Source organism: Cydia amplana, chromosome Z (assembly GCF_948474715.1).
Source record: "Cydia amplana chromosome Z, ilCydAmpl1.1, whole genome shotgun sequence".
NCBI lineage: Eukaryota > Metazoa > Arthropoda > Insecta > Lepidoptera > Tortricidae > Cydia > Cydia amplana.
In genome coordinates this window covers 34,580,494-34,602,389 of record NC_086096.1, presented here as the reverse complement: position 1 = coordinate 34,602,389, position 21,896 = coordinate 34,580,494, and the positions used below count along the sequence as shown (strand labels likewise).

General features: G+C 36.7%; 1 protein-coding gene across 1 annotated transcript; it reads left to right on the top strand.

Moving 5' to 3' along the window:
* The first annotated feature begins 528 nt into the window (after positions 1-528).
* LOC134661215 (histone-lysine N-methyltransferase SMYD3) lies at positions 529-19,909 on the top strand. Its single transcript, XM_063517184.1, has 10 exons — positions 529-963; positions 2,562-2,646; positions 5,519-5,678; positions 6,113-6,240; positions 6,853-7,029; positions 8,046-8,145; positions 15,116-15,344; positions 16,504-16,613; positions 17,989-18,148; positions 19,689-19,909. Exons 1-10 carry the CDS (start codon positions 836-838, stop codon positions 19,903-19,905), a joined length of 1,494 nt encoding a protein of 497 aa, XP_063373254.1. The 5' UTR covers positions 529-835; the 3' UTR covers positions 19,906-19,909.
* The last annotated feature ends 1,987 nt before the right edge of the window (positions 19,910-21,896 follow it).

Below are 21,896 nucleotides of genomic sequence, written 5' to 3'. Positions count from 1 at the left end.
TACTCATCCTTTTCTTTTGGGTGCTAGTACTAGTGTTAAAGATAGTATGATTCTCTCTGTCTATGTTTGAAATCAATCAGACCTTTGACTCTGACTCACTTTAGGTTTGAACATTGTTGATAAAAGAAACGAATATTAAGGTGCAATCGACAATACATTTGCCTTAAATAGCTTATGCTTTTTTTTTTTAAATATATTTAAGCTAAGTCCATATTTTAGTAAAACACAAAAAAATCGATTGAAATTTAACTTACTTCTTATATCTTCTTAAAGCTTATAAAATTAAAAACCATTACCAAAATTAATCTAATTAATATCTTCTATTCTTTGTTTTTGTTATAAAACCTGTTTTAACCAAAATAAAAGTAAAATAATTTGTAATTGCTCCGCGAAGTATCGATTACTCGTTTTATAATCGATAGTAAAGTTACCTACAGAATGGCGAATGGCGACAGATAATGACCATTGCTTGACATATGTCACTGTCAGACTGTCACTTCACCATGCCTGTGATACCCGAACTGTTGCTTATAAATAAATATCGCTGAATGTACGTGCGAGATAATTGTGTCTATGTAATCTATTAATAGGACGGTTTTTGTTTGTTTTTCGCTTTGATGTTTCTCGCGCCGGCAGCGGTCGTATCCACACTAAAAATAATGTAACCGATGTACGACTGAACTATATTTGAGAAGCAGGTAGTCGCGAGCTAATATTTTCGGCTTTAGTACGGTGCGCTGAAATATAACGTAACATTCCTTCAACATTCACTTTCGTCGTCTTACGCTGTCGTCTAGCAAATTTAAATATTAAGCAAATCTAATAAGTTTACAATATGAAGAATAAATTTAGGAATACAGACTCTAACATTAAGGCGGGTGATCTTCTTTTAACTGAACAGCCGTTCGCCTTCGTGTTGATGTCTAAAGAAAAGGGTATTCGCTGTGATAACTGCTTGGAAAAGTAAGTACATTTATTAATATGTATTTAATAATTAGGTTTACTTGTTTAACAGTGGAACTCGAATTACATATAAGTATATTTGGTTTTGCAGTTGATCTAGCAAAAATTAACTATTGTTTGAGTTTATATCACTGGTACAGTACAGTTAAGTGTAGCATAAGTTGTATTGAACTTCAGTGTACAAAAAAAAAACTTGTTTTTTGTTAACATCACAAATTTATTTGCTACTTTGTAGGTATAGATATTGAAATAATAAGAAAACATTGTCATGCTATTCAAGTATGAATTTTAATACAATTTGAGGGTACTTTAATTCTGAATTATGTACCACTACCTAGTTTTTTTCTCTTTCTCTAATTATTATGTTTTATTCCATTTGACTTTATTCATAAAATTGTTCGTTTAGAGATGATTTAACACAGAATCTCCGAACTATACCTCTTTTTCAGTACATACTTATAACCAATAAAATTAATATGGAATTACAATTGCTTTGGTCACTGGATGGTAGTTAGAAATTTTCATGTGAAGGCCACCAAAGTAGGGTAATACTTTCTGTTATGTTACATGTGATGATTCCTGAAGTTGATGACAGCATAAATATTATTGGTGCGTAAAAAGTTTTAAAATTGCATTGAAATTGTGTTTTGCAATTTTCTATAACTTATTTTTTACTTGTAACAATTAAATTAATAATACTTTTTCTTTTAAAAATATGGTTACCATCAATTTTCTTACTGATTGTAATATACCTAACCACTTGTACTATGACATCTATTTATTATTTACTTGTTGATTTATGAAAGGAAGTTAAAATATCTTCACCATAAACTACCTCTTTAATAAATAGAATGAAGCTGTATTATCAATAAACATAAATTTAAAAACAGGTATACAGCCTGAACTATTCACTAACCCTAGGTATACACAAATTAAAATTTGATTTGTTGGCCATTATTTGATTACTTTACATTTTTCATCCTCTATAGGATAGTTTTCTTTGGTATTCAAAGAGTAAATGTCTAACTTTCCTAATAATTTAAAAGCAATGCAATGAAAGAGCAATTGTTGAGATGACATTCATTCTACAGTCTTGTAACATTTCTTCTGTATTAAGTTTTCACTGAATTAAGAAAATGTTTTCTCTTCCAATCCTATGAGTTTGTCTTAACATTATTTTACAGGTTCAGTTTTTTACCAGTGTTTCTCTCCATAGCATTAAAAAAAAATGGTTGTGATACATTCTCATTCACAAATGCCCATTATTAGCCAGCAACCAGTACAATCAGGACAGTTCCCTCCTAGATTCGCAACTAGTCATGGAACAAAAAAATCGACAATAAAAATAAAATCTGCTTTTACAAAAATGCTAAGGAATAATTTTTTTGTTATGACTTATGATATTTCATGATTACCTATGTCAGACCAAAAATCGACTTCCTAACATTTTTATATCTGTTGAAAGACTAGCATACTTAAATTACGCAACAGTATAATGGGCCGGTCTTTAATCAATTGTCATTTCGTGTTTTTCGCCCCTGGCATTGACAGAACACGGTTGTGACACACTACCCTTGTGACAGAACGTCTCGTTTCAGGGGCAAGGTGCTCAAATGCTCGGGATGCCAGTTCGTGCACTACTGTGGGCGAGCGTGCCAGAGGGATGCGTGGAATGACCACAAGGTATGGCGGGAATCCGGCCGCGATCGTGACATAGGCCTTTCTGTACTAACAGCTACCTAAGTAACCATTAGTGAACCTTATCGCGTTACAATAAGGGCCGATTATCTCTGGCCACTTTACACACATTGATTAATCATGTCTTCCTTAGATCTTGACGAAATATATTTTTCATACCTACCATGACGGAGGCAAATGAGCGTAATGTACCTACAGAATGACGGTAAACGGTCACGCCAGTCAATAGTCGTGTGACCTAGCGTCCGGCCGAAACCGGATATTATGCCGTAACCAAAACCCAAGGTTCGGTTTGGCTCTAGTTTCGGCCAAACCGGAACCTTCGGTCAAAACATGATTTTCACACTGAAACCTACAACCTAAACACAAGCGCGATACCGACCCTTTAAAAATATGGTCGTAATTCTGAGTAGTAATAACAGAAATTTACTCAATTATGAAAAAAAGTATAGTGTACTAAACATCAAATAAAAATACCCAAGTTTTCGGTTTTTACAATTTTAATACATATCCATATCTCTCTAAAGAACTTTGCTGCCCAGGTATCAGTCGGAACTTGTATCGAGTTCAACCAATATAAAACCAGATCAGTGCAACATAAAAATAGCCGGGGGCAAGGAAATGGCACTGAGCCATGACTACCTGGTTGAGTAATAATCTGTCCATTCACTCTACATTTTGTCTGTACCGTAGTGTAACTTGATACTATATCTCGAACAGAGTATACGTGACCAGGGTTCAAACTTATAATGGATTGGATACTTGTAGTGGTGAATAAGGAGTCTTGAACGGATAACGTACCGCGCGCGATACGACGTGGTAATATTAAATGAATATTGTTTTTGAATGTTATGACTGTTATGAGTTATGACTATGAGTTTACGTCATTGGACTATTATTATGCTGCCAAATTAAATATAGTAGGGCCAATGATAGAGAACTGAGCTACGGATTAGATCCCAATGTTAAGCGAAAATTAAGTTAAGTTTCGGAGAAATTGAATTTCCACTGATAAGTATGGAGTCAAATTCCGATCATTAGAACAAATTTCAGTAAAATCTGGTTCATAATTATGTACCTATATGTAAAAAAAATGTATATGTAGCAGATTCTGGTCTCCTGACCATTATTTTGTAAGGAGAAAACTCTTCAAATATTGGGTTTTGAATGCTAATTTATGAAACTTCACCTAAAAATACATTCTTTAAAAGCGACATTTGGTGAAATTTATCTGCTGATGAAGACCATGAACTCACGGCTGAATTGGCATGCCGATCATTTTTTTTTTAAGTTATTGGCAATCTGTTAAAAATGTAGCTTTCGTCACCTAGGTCCCAAAAAAACAACGGGTTGCACTCAGGGAGTGCCGGCAGAAGTGAAAACTCAATCACTATTGCAAAATGTCTGCAGCACTATGTATAATTGAGGTTAACGCCATCTAGCGTTATTTCGTCGCATTACTTGAAACCCCTAAGCATATCATTGTTAGTACTCGAGTTATCTGGGGGCACGGCAGTGCCCCCGCCAAGTCGAGCGCGAAGCAAACACTGCCGTACCATCCTTTACTGGAACCATTTCGCCGCATTTTCAGGCCCCTATTTGAGAACCTCTGGATAAGACCAGAACGCAGAAATTTTCGACATCCAGTAAGCTATAATCACATACTTAAAATCCAAAATTTCAAGGCTGTAGGTCATTTAGTTCCGAAGTTAAGCGAAAGCAAAGTTTCGCATTTATGACACTCACTCACTCACTCATGATCATCAGAATGGAACTAGTACTTCCCATAAAGTCAGAGAGCTGAAATTTGGTACAGAGTTAGGGTTTAATGGCCACATAAAGAGAAAACCTAAAAATATTGCAATATCAGTCACGTTTTAAAGATCTAAGAACTGCATAAGTAAGTTTGTAATCCCATATAAATATATGATATTACAAAGTTACTGTTGCAGTTCCTACAAATAGTAGGTAAAGTAAAGGTACACTACGATGTACGATGTGAGTATGAATGAAGACATGTTTAGTTATGATATGTGTATACATAGTATGGGTATGAGTACCCGAAAAGAAGGACTGCCTACAAAAAGAGATGAGATCCCATCAAAAACATTACATGTAAAAAGGTGCAAGTCTCGCAACGCTTTTACTACAAAAAAGTTTTGAGATGTAATGTGAAACCAAGTCGGTTATTTTAATCAGTGCCAGGGGTGTTAAAACCGTATCAATAAGATATCTTTAATTTGTAATACATATAATGACTTGGCAATCGCACATAATGCTTTACTCGTACCGTACTCGTAAATATGTGTAATGCTCAAACTGCAATTAGCGCTAGCGTTATGTTCAATTAGAATTTTTTTTAATAGATGACGATGATCCTTTTGTCATTATGCAGCCGTGCGATGGCCAAGTCATTATACGTATTACAAATTAAAGATATCTCATTGATACGGTTTTAACACCCCCTGGCACTGATTAAAATAACCGACTTGGTTTCACATTACATCTCAAAACTTTTTTGTAATAAAAGCGTTGCGAGACTTGCACCTTTTTACATGTAATGTTTTTGATGGGATATTAATACCAGTTAGAGCGAAACTCACTATATGGCATTTAAATCAATAAAGAAAAACTCAATGACATTGAAGTAACAGTTCTTCGATCAGGTCACGTGTTCGTCTTACGTCTTACGGTCACATGACACCTGTTACGAGTTTAACATTTTTTCCCCATCACAAAAAGTGCACAGGGCCGCTAAAGAAGTTTTCACTTCAAAAAGAAATCTATTCACACCCCATTTATCAAAATTGGCTCAACAGATTCGTGCATTTTCTGATTTCGATCTGTATATTTCCAGTGGGAATGCGCGAATCTGAAGAGAGTGGCGCCTAAAGTGGTCCCCGATGCGGCTCGGATGCTGGCGAAGATCATTAACCGGCTCGCCAGGGGCGACGGCCATTCTTATAGGTCTTTCTATTCCGCCACTGGCTTCAGGATGTGGAAGGACCTGATGTCGCGTAAGTCTCATGTAAAGCGGTTCCGTTTGATACTGCCCTACACTACAACGCATAGCCTTCAACCAATTCGTAGCTGACCATTACGGTAGACCTATATAAACTAGATTGTGTCACAACACTAGGGAGCAAAAGTACGTATTTACGGCGAGGGCGTAGATTGAATCCTGAACGAAGCGAAGGACTCTAAAATATGTAGAATCCTAACCACGTTATCGTCCAAGGTAGAAATAATTTTACTACTATGTGACACATACTGCTTTTCACATGACCTACGAGGAAATAATTTTCATCTTCATCGTCATTTTTATTTTCGCAAAAAAAAATATTTCGTGTCCTAGAACAGAAAAGTGACACTTTGATCCCTCTCAGCAGGCTAAAAAGGCAAAAAAGCCCTTTCTCGAAAAGGTGATGTGAAAAGATATGTTCTGTTCCAGATTATTCCGACCTGAAAGCCGATAAGAAACGGATGGAGCACTTTTCGTCACTATGCGTTGTGCTGTTCGAGTTCCTGAAGGACATATCCCTTCCTAACACCGTCGAACTTATGGGCATATACGGAAGAGTGAGTTACGCTGTCTATTACATAACTTTCGAAATTAGAAGTTTTTCTACCTCCTATTTTGTCACTGCCTGTCAATTCAATTTCTAAATCTAAATGTACTTATCTATACCTCGAAGTTAACGGAGTTTAACCGTTTCGTTGCGTGTTCCATTTTCGAAAAACTTGGCTGTGGCGGCGAAAAATTATTGCGGGCGCGCCTTACGCCATAGAATATGATGGCACGCCTATCGTGTCATACGCCACAAGTTAAAACATAGATGACACGCCTGGCGTGTCATCCGCACCGAAACGGTTAACCGTGTATAAATAATAATAGAATAGAATAGAAAAACGTTTATTGCAAAAACCATCTACATACAGCACCACACATATAAATTTAAGAAAGAAGATCTTATACACTAAACAGTTAAAACTATTAGTAGCTTAAACTAACATGCAATAATAATCGTAGTATTGATGCTGCTATAGAGGCTACAAATGGACACCACTCAGCATATGCTCTAACATAATATATATGCTATAGCGCTGGTTTTCCGTGGAGCCCAGGGCAAGAAGATAGCTCAGAACAGTAAAGGCAGTGTCAAAATGTGATTCAGTAAATATTGTCCACAGATGATCATAAACAGCTTCACGATCCTGGACACGGACATGAACTCGATAGGCACGGGCGTGTATCTGGCGTCGTCTATAGTCGACCACAGTTGCAACCCCAACGCGGTGGCCACTTTCGACGGCAAGACGATTAACCTGCGGGCGCTCACCGACCTACCATGTCTGGACTGGGACCAGGTAATACTTATAATACTAGTGGCTCTGTGAGCTGTAGACCTCGCGAGCAGAGCTTAAAACTGAATAAATGTATGGCAAAAATATTTATTAAAATATAGGTATAGTACATGTAATATAAACAAAAAATTAATAACTACATAAAGCTACAAACAAAAATTAAACGAATACGCTTAACCCGCGCTTGATAAATAAAAAATACGAAATTTTTCATTTTTTCAAAATAAAACAAAAAAATATAAAACTGGCCAAGTGCGAGTTGGACTCGCGCACGGAGGGTTCCGCACCATCAACAAAAAATAGAGCAAAACAAGCAAAAAAACGGTCACCCATCCAAGTACTGACCCCGCCCGACGTTGCTTAACTTCGGTCAAAAATCACGTTTGTTGTATGGGAGCCCCGCTTAAATCTTTATTTTATTCTGTTTTTAGTATTTGTTGTTATAGCGGCAACAGAAATACATCATCTGTGAAAATTTCAACTGTCTAGCTATCACGGTTCGTGAGATACAGCCTGGTGACAGACGGACGGACGGACGGACAGCGGAGTCTTAGTAATAGGGTCCCGTTTTTACCCTTTGGGTACGGAACCCTAAAAAAGCTGTCAAAAAGGGACTTCCACTTGTATTACAAGTTATAAGCTTTAGATAAACAGTGCACTGATACCATTTTTAACCCCCGACCACAGAATAAATAATAGTACTACTAAAAATATGTAACAATTATGAATCTAATACGATCATTTATATTCTTCTGTTTTCATAAACAAGTATAAGTTACTGATTTTTAAAAAGCGTTTTTAATTAAAAGACATCGCTTACCTTCTGTCTAATGCTAAAAAAACGAACTATAGGGAGGGATAGGCGCATTTCAAAGGTGTTTTTCCAAGAAAAAAGACACGTCAAGTTTGTTTACCCTTTTTCTAATGCTAAAAGAACTATAAAAGAACGAGGTATAGACCACACCTGGTATTTTGTTAATTTACCTATGATAATTATCAACCTAACCTTTTGTTTTCAGATCCGCATTTCCTACATCGACCTAATGTACACACCGTACGAGCGACAAACGGATCTACTGGAGAACTATTACTTCCTATGCCAGTGTGAGAAGTGCTTGGGTAAATAGCTTTCTATGTGCTATATGTTACGCTCACTGATCTATATACGTACAGTCAGCAGCAGAAGTTGCTAAGCGGGCGAGGTGTTCAAAATTACCTTGACACGCTCTTATTCTCTTAACAATAAGATAAGATTCTTATCTTAAAAGATAGTTTATTCAAGTAGGCATAATTACAATGCGCTTATGAACGTCAAATAAAGCTAGGTAGACCGGCTCCAACCCTACACCTCTGCCCCGAGAAGATTTAAATCCCCCCTCAATTGGAGGAGGGTATCCCAATATGGGACCGGCAACAAACTCGGCGGGACACATCTTTTCAAAAATAATTACATCTTATAATTAACATGCATTACGAGAAAATAAGGAAAAAAAATACAATTTAAATTACCATATAGAATTCATGCAATTATACACATAATGTGTAATAGAAATTTGATTTAGAAAATATACATATGTACATGGAATCATACAAATTCGTAGCTCTTTCAGGAAACATATCAAATTCTTACAAAAGGAAAAGAAAATAAAGTTATTAAAAGAAAATAAAGTTATTAAAGTCGCGTCAATATCCTTTTGAACACCCCGCCCGCTTAGCAACTTCTGCTGCTCACTGTACTGTACGGTACAGTCGCTATCAGATATATCGGAGCGGCTAAGGCGCTCACAAATATCTGAGCACGCCTCTACTACTGTCAAGGCGTTAGAGTGCGTGTTCAGATATTGTGAACACCTTGGCCGGTCCGATATATCTGATGGCGACTATACAAGTGTACAGTGACAATCAATATGAAAGACGCTAGAGACCTAACTGCCTTTACTACTGCCTACTGTAGGAAATTAAATTCTTTGACTGTGAAAGGGTTACGATCGTTCAGAAGTTCGCCATTTTCCTCTGAGAAGTACTTAGAGAGCAGCATGTTGTTGTTTGCTTATTTTATATTTCCTTTCAAATATTTTCAAATGAAGTACTTTTAATTCTATTGAAATTGAATATAGTACATTTTTATTTTATACTAGCGACCCGCCCCGGCTACGCATGGGTTAACAAATTTCCAAAATCTGTAAAAGCCAATCTTCATTAATTCAAATCGAGGGAAAACCGGTCTTCTAAAACCGTTTTCTCGTAGCAGCATGGGATCTGGTAGCTGCCCTCACTGACCCAAAAAGAAAATCCACCCTGTATTATCTAGATCAATATTCAGTTTAGGGCGTCGAAGTTAGCATGTAAAACGCCTTGTTTGTGCCACTGCTGTACTTGTAGCATAGCTTTCAACGTGACCTTGCCTTCAAGCTGCCTTTCCACAGGCGGAGCGGAGCGGATATGTCTCTTAAGACATCTCTTTTCCGCTCCGCTGGATTCACAGACCAACCCCTGTGGCTGATGGTTTACAACCAATGCTATTGCTTGATTCCCGCACGTCCCTTCTCATCTCCGTCTCTGTGGAAAGGCAGCTTAAATAATGTGTAGAGATAAACCATTTTTAAACTGCGCGTCTTCATGCGATCAAACATCTTTATTGCCAATATATTACATTTACATGGAATATAGACCCTGTATGGGGACAGCACGGTCGCCTCGCGGCAAAAGTATGCACTTACCTATTTACTTTTGTTTTGTTTGAGATGCCTCATAAGACTGGTTATGTTCAGTTGTGGAAAGTTTCCAGATAGGTAATTACAAAAGTTCCCGGAAATTTATCGAAAATTTTATTACAAATAAAGTCTAGACATTTCGTGCCCCACAGCGCCAAGACTTGATATGTTTACGGGTTGTTTACGTGCAATTTACGACATGGCGTTGGTGACACTTTATTACTTCAATATCGGGAGACCGAGCAAAGCTCGGAAAACATGTAATAACTCGAAAATGCGCGTTTTCCTAGAGATAAGACCAAGCTAGATCGATTTTTCGCCCCCGAAAACCCCCACCTAGCAAATTTCATCGAAATCGTTAGAGCCGTTTCCGAGATCCCCGAAATATATCTATATATATAAATGCAAGTGTCCTGACTGACTGACTGACTGACTGACTGACTGACTGATTCATCAACGCAGAGCCGAAACTACAAAAGCTAGAAAGTTGAAATTTGCACACTAGGTTGCATTTATAAAGTGTACAAGAGATAAGAAGCGATTTTGAAAAATTCAACCCCTAAGGGGGTTAAAAAGGGGATGAAAGGTTGTATGGGGTACAAGTTTTATTTTAAGCTAGGAATTTATAACTTTGTAAAAATGTATTATATTAAAAAACAAGAAAACTAATTTCAGCGTTTTTGAAAATTCATCCCCCAAGGTGGTGAAAAAGGGGTTGAAAGTTTGTATGGAGATCAAATATTTTTGTGAGTGTGGGACTTGAAACTTTGTATATGGGGATATTATTATAAGACAAGAAAAGTAATTTCAGCGTTTTTGAAAATTCATCCCCTAACAGGGTTAAAAAGGGGTTGAAAGATTGAATCCATTACAAATGCTTTGAAACTTCTTAGAAAGGCATAATAGCCGATTACAAAATAAAGTAATTGCGACGTTTTTGGAAATCCAACCCCTAAGGGGGTTAAAAAGGGGATGAAAGTTCGTCTTGGGGTGCAAATTTCATTTTAAGCTAGGAACTTGAAACTTTGCAAATAGATATTAAATTTAAATACAAGAAAACTAATTTCAGCGTTTTTGAAAATTCATTTTGAATTAATTTTTTTTGTTTTTGAAGGTGGTGAAAAAAGGGTTGAAAGTTTGTATGGATATCAAACATTTTTTCGAGCGCGGGACTTGAATCTTTGTATTTGGGGATATTATTAAAAGACAAGAAAAGTAATTTCAGCCTTTTGTAAAATTCATCCCCTAACAGGGTTAAAAAGAGGTTGAAAGTTTGTATGTGGTTCAAATTTTATTTTAAGCTAGGTACTTAAAAGTTCGTAAAAAGATATATTATTAAAATACAAGAAAACTAATTTCAGCGTTTTTGAAAATTCATCCCTTAAGGTGGTGAAAAAAGGGTTGAAAGTTTGTATGGATATCAAACATTTTTTCGAGCGCGGGACTGGAATCTTTGTATTTGGGGATATTATTAAAAGACAGGAAAAGTAATTTCAGCGTTTTGTAAAATTCATCCCCTAACAGGGTTAAAAAGAGGTTGAAAGTTTGTATGTGGTTCAAATTTTATTTTAAGCTAGGTACTTGAAAGTTCGTAAAAAGATATATTATTAAAATGCAAGAAAACTAATTTCAGCGTTTTTGAAAGTTCATCCCCTAAGGTGGTGAAAAAAGGGTTGAAAGTTTGTATGGATATCAAACATTTTTTCGAGCGCGGGGACTTGAATCTTTGTATTTGGGGATATTATTAAAAGACAAGAAAAGTAATTTCAGCGTTTTGTAAAATTCATCCCCTAACAGGGTTAAAAAGAGTTTGAAAGTTTGTATGTGGTTCAAATTTTATTTTAAGCTAGGTACTTGAAAGTTCGTAAAAAGATATATTATTAAAATATAAGAAAACTAATTTCTGCGTTTTTGAAAATTCATCCCGTAAAGTGGTAAAAAAGGGGGTGAAAGTTTGTATGGATATCAAACATTTTTTCGAACGCGGGACTTGAATCTTTGTATTTGGGGATATTATTAAAAGACAGGAAAAGTAATTTCAGCGTTTTGTAAAATTCATCCCCTAACAGGGTTAAAAAGGGGTTAAAAGTTTGAATCCATAACAAATGCTTTGAAACTTCTTAGAAAGGCATAATAGCCGATTACAAAATAAAGTAATTGCAACGTTTTTGGAAGTTCAAACCCCTAAGGGATTTAAAAAGGGGATGAAAGTTCGTCTTGGGGTGCAAATTTTATTTTAAGGTAGGAACTTGAAAATTTGCAAAAAGATATTAAATTTAAACACAAGAAAACTAATTTCAGTGTTTTTGAAAATTCATCCCCTAAGGTGACGAAAAAGGGGTTGAAAGTTTGTATGGATATCAAAAATTTTTTAGAGCGCGGAACTTGAATCTTTGTATTTGGGGATATTATTAGAAGATAATACAAGTAATTTCAGCGTTTTGTAAAATTCATCCCCTAACAGGTTTAAAAAGGGGTTGAAAATTTGTACAGGGTACAAATTTTATTTTAAGCTAGGAACTTGAAACTTCATAAAAAGGTATTATTTTAAAACGAAAAAAAAAATTCAGCGTTTTTGAAAATTTATATCTCAAGGTGGTGAAAAAGGGGTTGAAAGTTTGTATGGAGTTCAAACATTTTTGTGAGAACGGGCTTGAATCTTTGTACAGAGGCATATTATTAGAATACAAGAAAAGTAATTTCAGCGTTTTTAAAAATTCATCCCCTAAAATGGTTAAAAAGGGGTTGAAAGTTTATTATAGGGTTCAAATTTTATTTACTATCAACTTCGTAAATAGGTAGTTAGGTAGTAGGTCTTATTAAATAGAGGACATGAAAATCTTCTAAGGGGGTTGAGAGGGATTATGTAGAGAACAATTTTATTTAGTTAGGGGCTAGAAACTTCGTAGGTTGTGAAAGACAAATCTCATGCGTTGTATAATATTAATAATTAACAAATGATTAACCGTCCTACTGCAATATTTTGCTGCATAATGTTCTAAGCTAATGTAGAATATATAACCACCAATATACAAATCCACGCGTACGAACTCGCGGGCAACAGCTATCTATCTATCTATTCTATATATATAAATGCACCTGTCCTGACTGATTGACTGACTGACTGACTCATCAACGCAGAGCCGAAACTACAAATGCTAGAAAGTTGAAATTTGGACACGAGGTTGCATTTATAAAATGTATAAGAGCTAAGAAGCGATTTTGAGAAATTCTACCCCTAAGGGGGTTAAAAAGGGCATGAAAGTTTGTATGGGGTTCAAGTTTATTTTGAACTAGGAATTAGAAACTTTATCAAAAGGTATAATATTAAAAAACAAGAAAACTAATTTCAGCGTCTTTGAAAATTCATCCCCTAAGGTGGTGAAAAAGGGGTTGAAAGTTTGTATGGAGAAGAAAAATTTTTTTGATTGCGGGACTTGAAACTTTGTATATGGAGATATTATTAGAATACAAGAAAAGTCATTTCAGCGTTTTTGAAAATTCATCCCCTAAAAGGGATAAAAAGGGGTTGAAAGTTTGAATCCATTACAAATGCTTTGAAACTTCTTAGAAAGGCATAATAGCCGATTACAAAAAAAAGCTATGGGACGTTTTTTGGAAATTCAACCCCTAAGGGGGTTAAAAAGGGGATGAAAGTTTGTCTTGGGGTTCAAATTTTATTGTAAGCTAGGAACTTGACACTTCGTAAAAAGGTATTATAATAAAAGAGAAGAAAACTAATTTCAGCGTTTTCGAAAATTCATCCCTCAAGGTGGTGAAAAAGGGGTTGAAAGTTTGTATGCACATCGAATATTTTTTGAGTGTTGAAAGTTTGTATGGAGATCAAACATTTTTTTTCAGTGCGGGACTTGAATCTTTGTATAAAGGCATATTATTAGAATACAAGAAAAGTAATTTCAGCGTTTTTGAAAATTCATCCCCCAAGGTGGTGAAAAAGGGGTTGAAAGTTTGTATGGATATCAAACATTTTTTCGAGCGCGGGACTTAAATCTTTGTATTTGGGGATATTATTAAAAGACAAGAAAAGTAATTTCAGCCTATTATAAGAATACAAGAAAACTGATTTTAGCGTTTTTAAAAATTCATCCCTTAAAAGGGTTAAATAGGGGTTGAAAGTTTGTATGGAGATCAAACATTTTTGTGTGCGGGACTTGAATCTTTGTATAAAGACATATTATTAGAATACAAGAAAAGTAATTTCGGCATTTTTGAAAATTCTTCCCTCAAGTTGGTAAAAAAGGGGTTGAAAATTTGTATGGAGGTCAAACATTTTTTTGAGTGCGGGGCTTGAATCGTTGTATAAAGGCATATTATTATAATCAGGGGTCGGACAAAAAGTGCCGATGACGTAAAAATGACGTAGTCTTGCACACAGGATGATGTTTGAGTTTGTATTTAAACTTCCGTGTGACATGTAGTAACAAAGTAGTATTAATGAAGTAACAAAATAATCGTAAATAAATCCATGGAATTAATAATACAGGTGGTAGGGTGATGTAGTGAATGCCGGCCACAATATTCGAGTACAGATGACATTTTAGAGCGTTTTCTTATACATTAGTAAATATAAATTTTAGCTAAATATAATCGTGAAGATACAATAGCTAAACAATAACGATGTCAATTTATTGTTCATCTGATTGACAATGTGTCAGTCAAAAACGTACTTACTCATTTCAAGTGGCGATATCGTTTAATAAAGAGTTGATAAATGATAAGTGATAATTGTTTATGAAAATCAAAAATACTATTTGAAATCATCCTATAAGTGGTTTGACGTCATCCGCACTTTTTGTCCGACCCCTGATTATAATACATAATAAGTAATTTCAGCTTTTTTAAAAATTCATCCCCTAAAAGGTTTAAGAAGGGGTTGAAAGTTGGTAGAGAGTTCAAATTTTATTTAAAGCTAGGAACTTCAAACTTCGTAAATAGGTAGTTAGGTAGTAGGTTTTACTAAATAGTGGACTTGAAAATATGCTGGGGGTTGAGAGGGATTATATCGAGAACAATTTTATTCAGTTAGGGGCTTGAAACTTCGTAGCCAGGTTGTGTATAATAATTAACAAATGATTAACTGCAGTCCCTACTGCTGTCGTTTTCTGCATAATGTTCTAAGCTAATATAGAATATATAACCACCAATATACAAATCCACGCGTACGAAGTCGCGGGCAACAGCTAGTATACATATAAATACATAAATATACAAGAATTGCTAGTTTAAAGGTTAAAGTGTATTTTTTTTTTCAAATATTACGATATCTAAATTTTGAGACTGCCGGGATATTAAAAATGGTTTATCATTATCACTACCTACTAAAATTATAAACTAGCTGTAAATTTTTCTTCTAGACGAAACCCAAGTTCGTACGGTGCACGCGGCAAAATGCCTCAACGTAGACTGCAAGAACACAGTCAACATTCCGTGGAAGAACTGCCCTTTAGTGAGAAAGGCTGACAGTAAACACGTAAACGGGGTCAGTGTGAACGGGGACAGTAACGGGGATACTGTGAACGGGGACAGTACCGGGGATACTGTGAACGGCGAAAATAGGGTGGAAGAGTTGCCTGATGTTATAAGGTAAGTTGACATTGTATTTAGAATATTTAGATATTTGTTTCAGTTGCATACCTACATAAACTTACGGTGAAAGTTGCCGAAGCGCTTTAGCGGGATTTAAAAATGAAAAATAGAACGTATTCCCAAAAAAATATAAAATGAGGACAACCAATAACTTATCTACATAATGAAATAAATAAAATACAAAGCCTTTTTTATGTCTGGGTAACAAAAACGTAATCTTTAACTTAATTTATCTATATCGTAAATTACTCCAGAACCCTCCTAAGAGGTATAGGCCTCTTCCAGATTCTTCCATTTTTTTTCGGTCTTGGGCCTCCCAGATCCAGTTGGCCCCAGCTATTTTTATTATGTCATCAGACCAGCGTGCCAATGGCCTTCTTAATATGTATGTACATTTGATCTGCTTAGCTAAGTTGGTTTACACTGTGAAATAATCGTAAATGTACCTACTATTGACTAAAAAATACAAGAAACCCATACATACGGGTATAGCGTAGATACCTACGCTATAAAAATGAGTTCTTCTAGTGAAGAAAATATAAATGTTCCTGGCAAAAATACATCGCTTTCTTTCAACATTTGTCCTCACGCCAATATAAATATTAATTTCTATTAAAGTCCTACTTATAGTTATGCAAATGTTTTCTTATTTCCTGGAAGTAGTCGTGAAAAGCACTATGTAATGCGTCGGCCGGAAACGCCAAAAATGGACTTGTATTATTTGAGGGCTTCCACTAACGTGTCGGCTCTCAAACTCACTCGTCCATCTTTGAGCGGTTTTCCGGCCTCTCCTACCACAGATCATTATTAAAGCGGTTAGAATGGCTATCGCGCGCAGTTAGTATCGGAACCGGTGTCGCCGCTCGTTCCTCTCCATATTTACTAACACTCGACGGAACGGTAGTAAAAACTTGTGTGCGTGGTGAATGGATACGCCTCCTTTAGACAGATTTGATGTCTGGCTTCTTAATCTGAAGGTTATTGTGGCGCAAAAAGGCATGTTTACTTCGTTTTCGGACAGCGCGGGCGAGTAGGATGCGAGCGTTTGCTCAAAACCGGCGGCGACACGTACCCTGCTCGCATCGCCATTCTAACTTGTTCTGTGTCTCCTACAATGTACTATACTTATAGTATAATTATTTATCCTTTTTTCAAGGTGTGACGAATGCGGGACCAAATATACGGATAAGCACGTGGAGGACTTCCAACGGGCTATGGACATAACTGAAGAGCATCTAAAGGTCATGAAGGACGCTTCTGTGGCTTGTATCCTTTGCGAAATCTTATTTTATACTAGCGACCCGCCCCGGCTTCGCACGGGTTAACACATTATACATAAACCTTCCTCTTGAATCACTCTATTAAAAAAACCGCATCACAATCAGATCTAAACAGACAGACAGGCAGGGAAGCGACTTTGTTTTATACTATGTAGTGATACTAGCTTTTACCTGCGGCATCGTCTGCGTTAGACGATGATGGTGACTGATAAAAACCGGCCAAGTGCGAGTCGGACTCGCGCACGTAGAGATTCGTACCAGGGATGTTGCGGATGCCGATTTTTTGACATCCGCGGACGCGGATGCGGTTTTTTAAAGGTTCACATCCGTGGATGCGGATGCGGATGTCAAGATAGGTACATAAAAAACGTCAAATATTAGGTACATTTTAGTAATTTTTGTTTAGTTTAGTAAGTTTTGCTCAATTTTTTGTTTATTTCTAAAAACCGGCCAAGTGCGAGTCGGACTCGCGTTCCAAGGGTTCCGTACATTAAGTCCCACTCACGCTTGACTGCTCATTCCTAATAGGTTTTTTTGGTTAATGACTAAATTACCACAACCAAAAAAAAACACATTTGTTGTATGGGAGCCCCACTTAAATATTTATTTTGTTTTGTTTTTCTATTCGTTTTTATAGCGGCAACAGAAATACATCATATTTATGTGAAAATTTCAACTGTCTAGCTACCACGGTTCATGAGTTACAGCCTGGTGACAGAGCGTGAAGAGGTGACAGACAGACGGACAGACTGGGCTACTTTCGCATTACAATATTAGTAGGGACTAGCCACCCGCCCTGGCTTCGCACGGGTTACAGAATCACTCTATTAATAGGTGAAAACCGCATGAAAATCCGTTCAGAAGTTTTCGAGTTTATCAGAAACATACATACATACATTACATACAAACAGACAGAGGCGGCGGGGGACTTTGTTTTATAAGGTGTAGTGATTGTACGACAAACATCTTTACTTTTTAGGGTTCCATACCCAAAGGGTAAAAACGGGACCCTATTACTAAGACTCCGCTGTCCGTCCGTCCGTCCGTCCGTTCGTCCGTCTGTCACCAGGCTGTATCTCACGAACCGTGATAGCTAGACAGTTGAAATTTTCACAGATGATGTACTTCCGTTGCCGCTATAACAACAAATACTAAAAACAGAATAAAATAAAGATTTAAGTGGGGCTCCCATACAACAAACGTGATTTTTGACCGAAGTTAAGCAACGTCGGGCGCGGTCAGTGTTTGGATGGGTGACCGTTTTTTTGCTTGTTTTGCTCAATTTTTTGTTGATGGTGCGGAACCCTCCGTGCGCGAGTCCGACTCGCACTTGGCCATTGTTTCCCATGACTCGTGCCCAGACGTGGACATATGCCAGTACTGCCTGTCGCGGCAGGGCGCGCTGCACCCGCTGAACGTGCTGCGCGCGCAGACGCTCGACCACGCGTTCGACGCGCTAGTGCTCGTGCGCCTGTGGGAGCGCGCGCAGGACATCGCCGAACTGCTGCTCCCCTGCTTCCGGTATGCGTATAGCCTCCTAAGGGCCTAGGGTTGCCAGATCGAAAGGCGCTATTATCGGGAAAAAATATCAATTTTTCGGGATTTTGGGACTAAGTCGGGAAAAGAAAAAACATTCCAATTCCAAATCAACGATATTTTACATTATTGGCACTACGTCAGCTGCTCTGCCCAATCTCGCCACGCGCGCACCGTTTGCGCGCTGACGGGCTCGACGCGGGTCGCTCGCTCGGCAGTTCGGAACTTGAAATTATTGTTTTATAACGTGAAGCTGTTTTTCGGGACAATTATCACTTTGTCGGGAATCGGGAACACATGCTAAAAATCGGGAGAATCCCGCCAAATCCCGACCATCTGGCAACCCTATATGGGCCACCCCCTTCGATCAACACGGAAGGGATGCGGCATTCGCACTATTTCCCCTCTGCCTAGGTACAAGATCAACTGATCTAGCGCGGGTAATAAAACTAGTTGCGCTCGGATTTTTAACTAGACCGAGTCCAGACGCGCGAGTGAACACAGCAGCAGAAAAAATGCCTAATTGCTCGGTTATTTGTTATAAAAAGAGGTCGAGGACATCAAATTTACAAAAAGAAGGTGTTACATTTCACATTTAATATTTTTTTTACATGTCATACGTTTAATTACATTTAAACACAATTATTATATTTTAGTCTCATGTAATTGCTGGATTTATCGATTTTGCTCGCCCAGTACAAATTGCGGATCGGTCGAGCGACAAATCCGACTTCTCATCTCTCAGAATACAATAAAATTCTTCGACGTAAATGTGTTAGTGTGCGTGTTGTCACACTTGTGACTCGTCCGTACACAAAAAGAGATCGGGGTTTGCAAGATTTGTCTTTGACGTGTGTCATTTTCTATGTATTTGTGTCGTCATTACAGATTGGATTTTGTATGTGTGTGAGAAGTGCGACTGTGTGCACGTTCCCCCCCGCGAAAAATGGCAGAATGATTTGAATGTCAAGATATCGCTTGGGCCTATCCCTTCCGACGTGTCGGAAGCCCGTGTTGATCGAAGGCCACCCCACATCTAGCTTCTTTCGAGCGTCGGCGTCTCGTCGGCGTCTACAACTCTATGGCCGCTGCTCGACGCAACGTCGACGCAACGTCATTTTCCATAGCGCTGACCGACGCCGACGCCCGAAAAACGCCAGATGTGGGGTTGCCCAAGGCCCAGCCATACATTACAAACATAACATCCAGTTTTAATCGTGTGTCAATAGATGGCAGTAACTGTGACCACAAAATTTACTATGACAATAACCCTCTATCTATACTTCTCTTTGGTCCTACTTGTGGTTAAGCCAGACGAGCGTAATTTTTTGAGTTGTGAGTCTTGTAATTATTAATCGAATTTACATCTAAATGATAGTATGAATACTTTAGGATTTCTGCAGCTCACAACACAACTCACAACATTAACGCTTATCGAGCTTAAACCTAAAAGTTGTTACGCAAAATATTCGTCACAACTTTATATACTACATCAAATCGGTCATATCTTCACATTTCCTTACAGATTTTACTACGGCGAGCGACACCCCCTCCTAGGCATCCTCCACCTCAAGTACGGTAAGATCCTTCTATACAAGATGTGGATACCAAAAGCGTTGGAACACTTCAAGAGCGCCGAGAAGATACTTAAGATAACCCACGGCGATAAGCATCCGCTGTATAGAGAACAACTGATGCCTATCATGAGGCAGGCCATGGTGGAATCGAGCTACGGAAATTAAATTAATGTATTTGAGCGTTTTCCAAAAAAAAAGTACATTTCATTCATGTCTTCAAAATATTGACTTTTTGGGCTCATTTTACTCAGAATCATTTGTACATTCACGCCTCATACATGAAAAAATGTGTCCCAAGATTTCCTTTCCAGATCGTCACATTTTAGTATGAGTATTTTTTTTTATTGTATGAACGTGACGCACTGGAAAAATATTTTACTCTCTCAACTCGTGTCGATTTAAAACACTACCTTCGGTCGTGTTTTAATTTATCGCCACTCGTTTCGAATTTCCTCTTTTTCGCACTTGTATCGAAAATAACTATTTTCATTTCATATTTTGGGACACATTCTTTCATGTATGAGGCGTGAATGTACAAATGATTAAAGATTAAATATTTTTATTGAACATAAGAAAATAAATTTACATAACTATTTGATCGTAGACAGCTGCAGTAGTGTGAACTGTGTCGCAGCTAATTACGCCCACCTCGGGACACAGGGGTTATTATGTTCTATATCTAGCAGATACATAAGTACCTATACAAGTTTAGTAAACTTAAATTTACTTATAATTATATTAGTTTTAATTTAGTTTAAACACAATATTAAACATGCGATAAGGTAAGGTTATGATAATTGTTACAGGGCGCATTTACATTATGAGATGATTCCAATCTATAAATATTTATTATTATTAGATACTTATTGTTGGACATAATCAGGTGTGATCATTCAAATAGTAATTCGGCATCATAATTGAGATTTTGTAAAAAGTTTGTAATGTTTTTCTTGCATTCCCAGCATGACAGTTGGTGAATGTTTAACAGATTATTCAATTTGTCATAAAGTTTAGCCGAAAGATAGTCATGATTCTGAGTAAAATGAGCCCAAGAAGTCAATATTTTGAAGACATGAATGAAATGTAATTTTTTTTTTGGAAAACGCTCATTTAGTGTTTCAATTACAAAAAGTTGTGAAATAAAATTAGTCAATCTTATATTCTAAACCTTCACGGGACCTTCATAGAATAGAATGTTTGTTGTTCTACACGTATCAATACATATAAGCAATTATGAAACTTGATCAATTATAGTATATTTAAGTCTATCGTTTATAAGGTCATGAGGCTGTGTGCAAGGATAATTAAATTAATGAAATAATGGCATTGTTTTTTTTAACCCCTATAGGCAGCGTCGCGCATTTAGATAATGTTTGACTGAAAATAAAACATCGACGATCGAAAAAGGATCCCCCCTCAGGATTCAAGAACAATGTAGGTATGTACCCAATTATAATTGGGTACTTTCCTCTACATACAATAAATTATTTCATACTGTGCACGAAATAAAGCCGCAGATAATTATTATAAAAACATAGATAGCAGTTATTTTAAATACTATTTCTATTTAACAAATTGGATTTAAATATAAAAAGTAGGTGAGTTGACCGCGACGTCACTACACACGTTTTCATATATAAATTCCATATTAGAAAATCGTTTTGACAGTTCTAAAAAAGAAGCTGACTTGACTATTTTTTTTTATCAGGGTGCTATTTGAGTCGTGATCAGTAATATGTTTTTCTAACTCCATAAACAACGAGCAATTTAATGCCCCTACTCTTACTAAAATCAGACAAGATTTTTTTTTATTTTTTTGTTTATTTTTTGTCATTTATTTTACTTTTACAAGTGGCAATGTGGTATTTAAACAGCTTTGTCAGATATTTCAAATGAAAAATAAGTAAATTTTATTTCTAACTGGGACAAATGACAAAATTGATGTCAATAACAGTTCCGATTCAAAGAGGCGATTCAATTTACTAATTTAAATATCTTAATAAGCCGTTGTAATATCCTAAATCCACTTATAAAAGTAAAATAAATGACAAAAAATAAAAAAAGATCTTGTCCGATTTTAGTAAGAGTAGGGGCATTAAATTGCTCGTTGTTTATGGAGTTAGAAAAACATATTACTGATCACGACTCAAATGGCA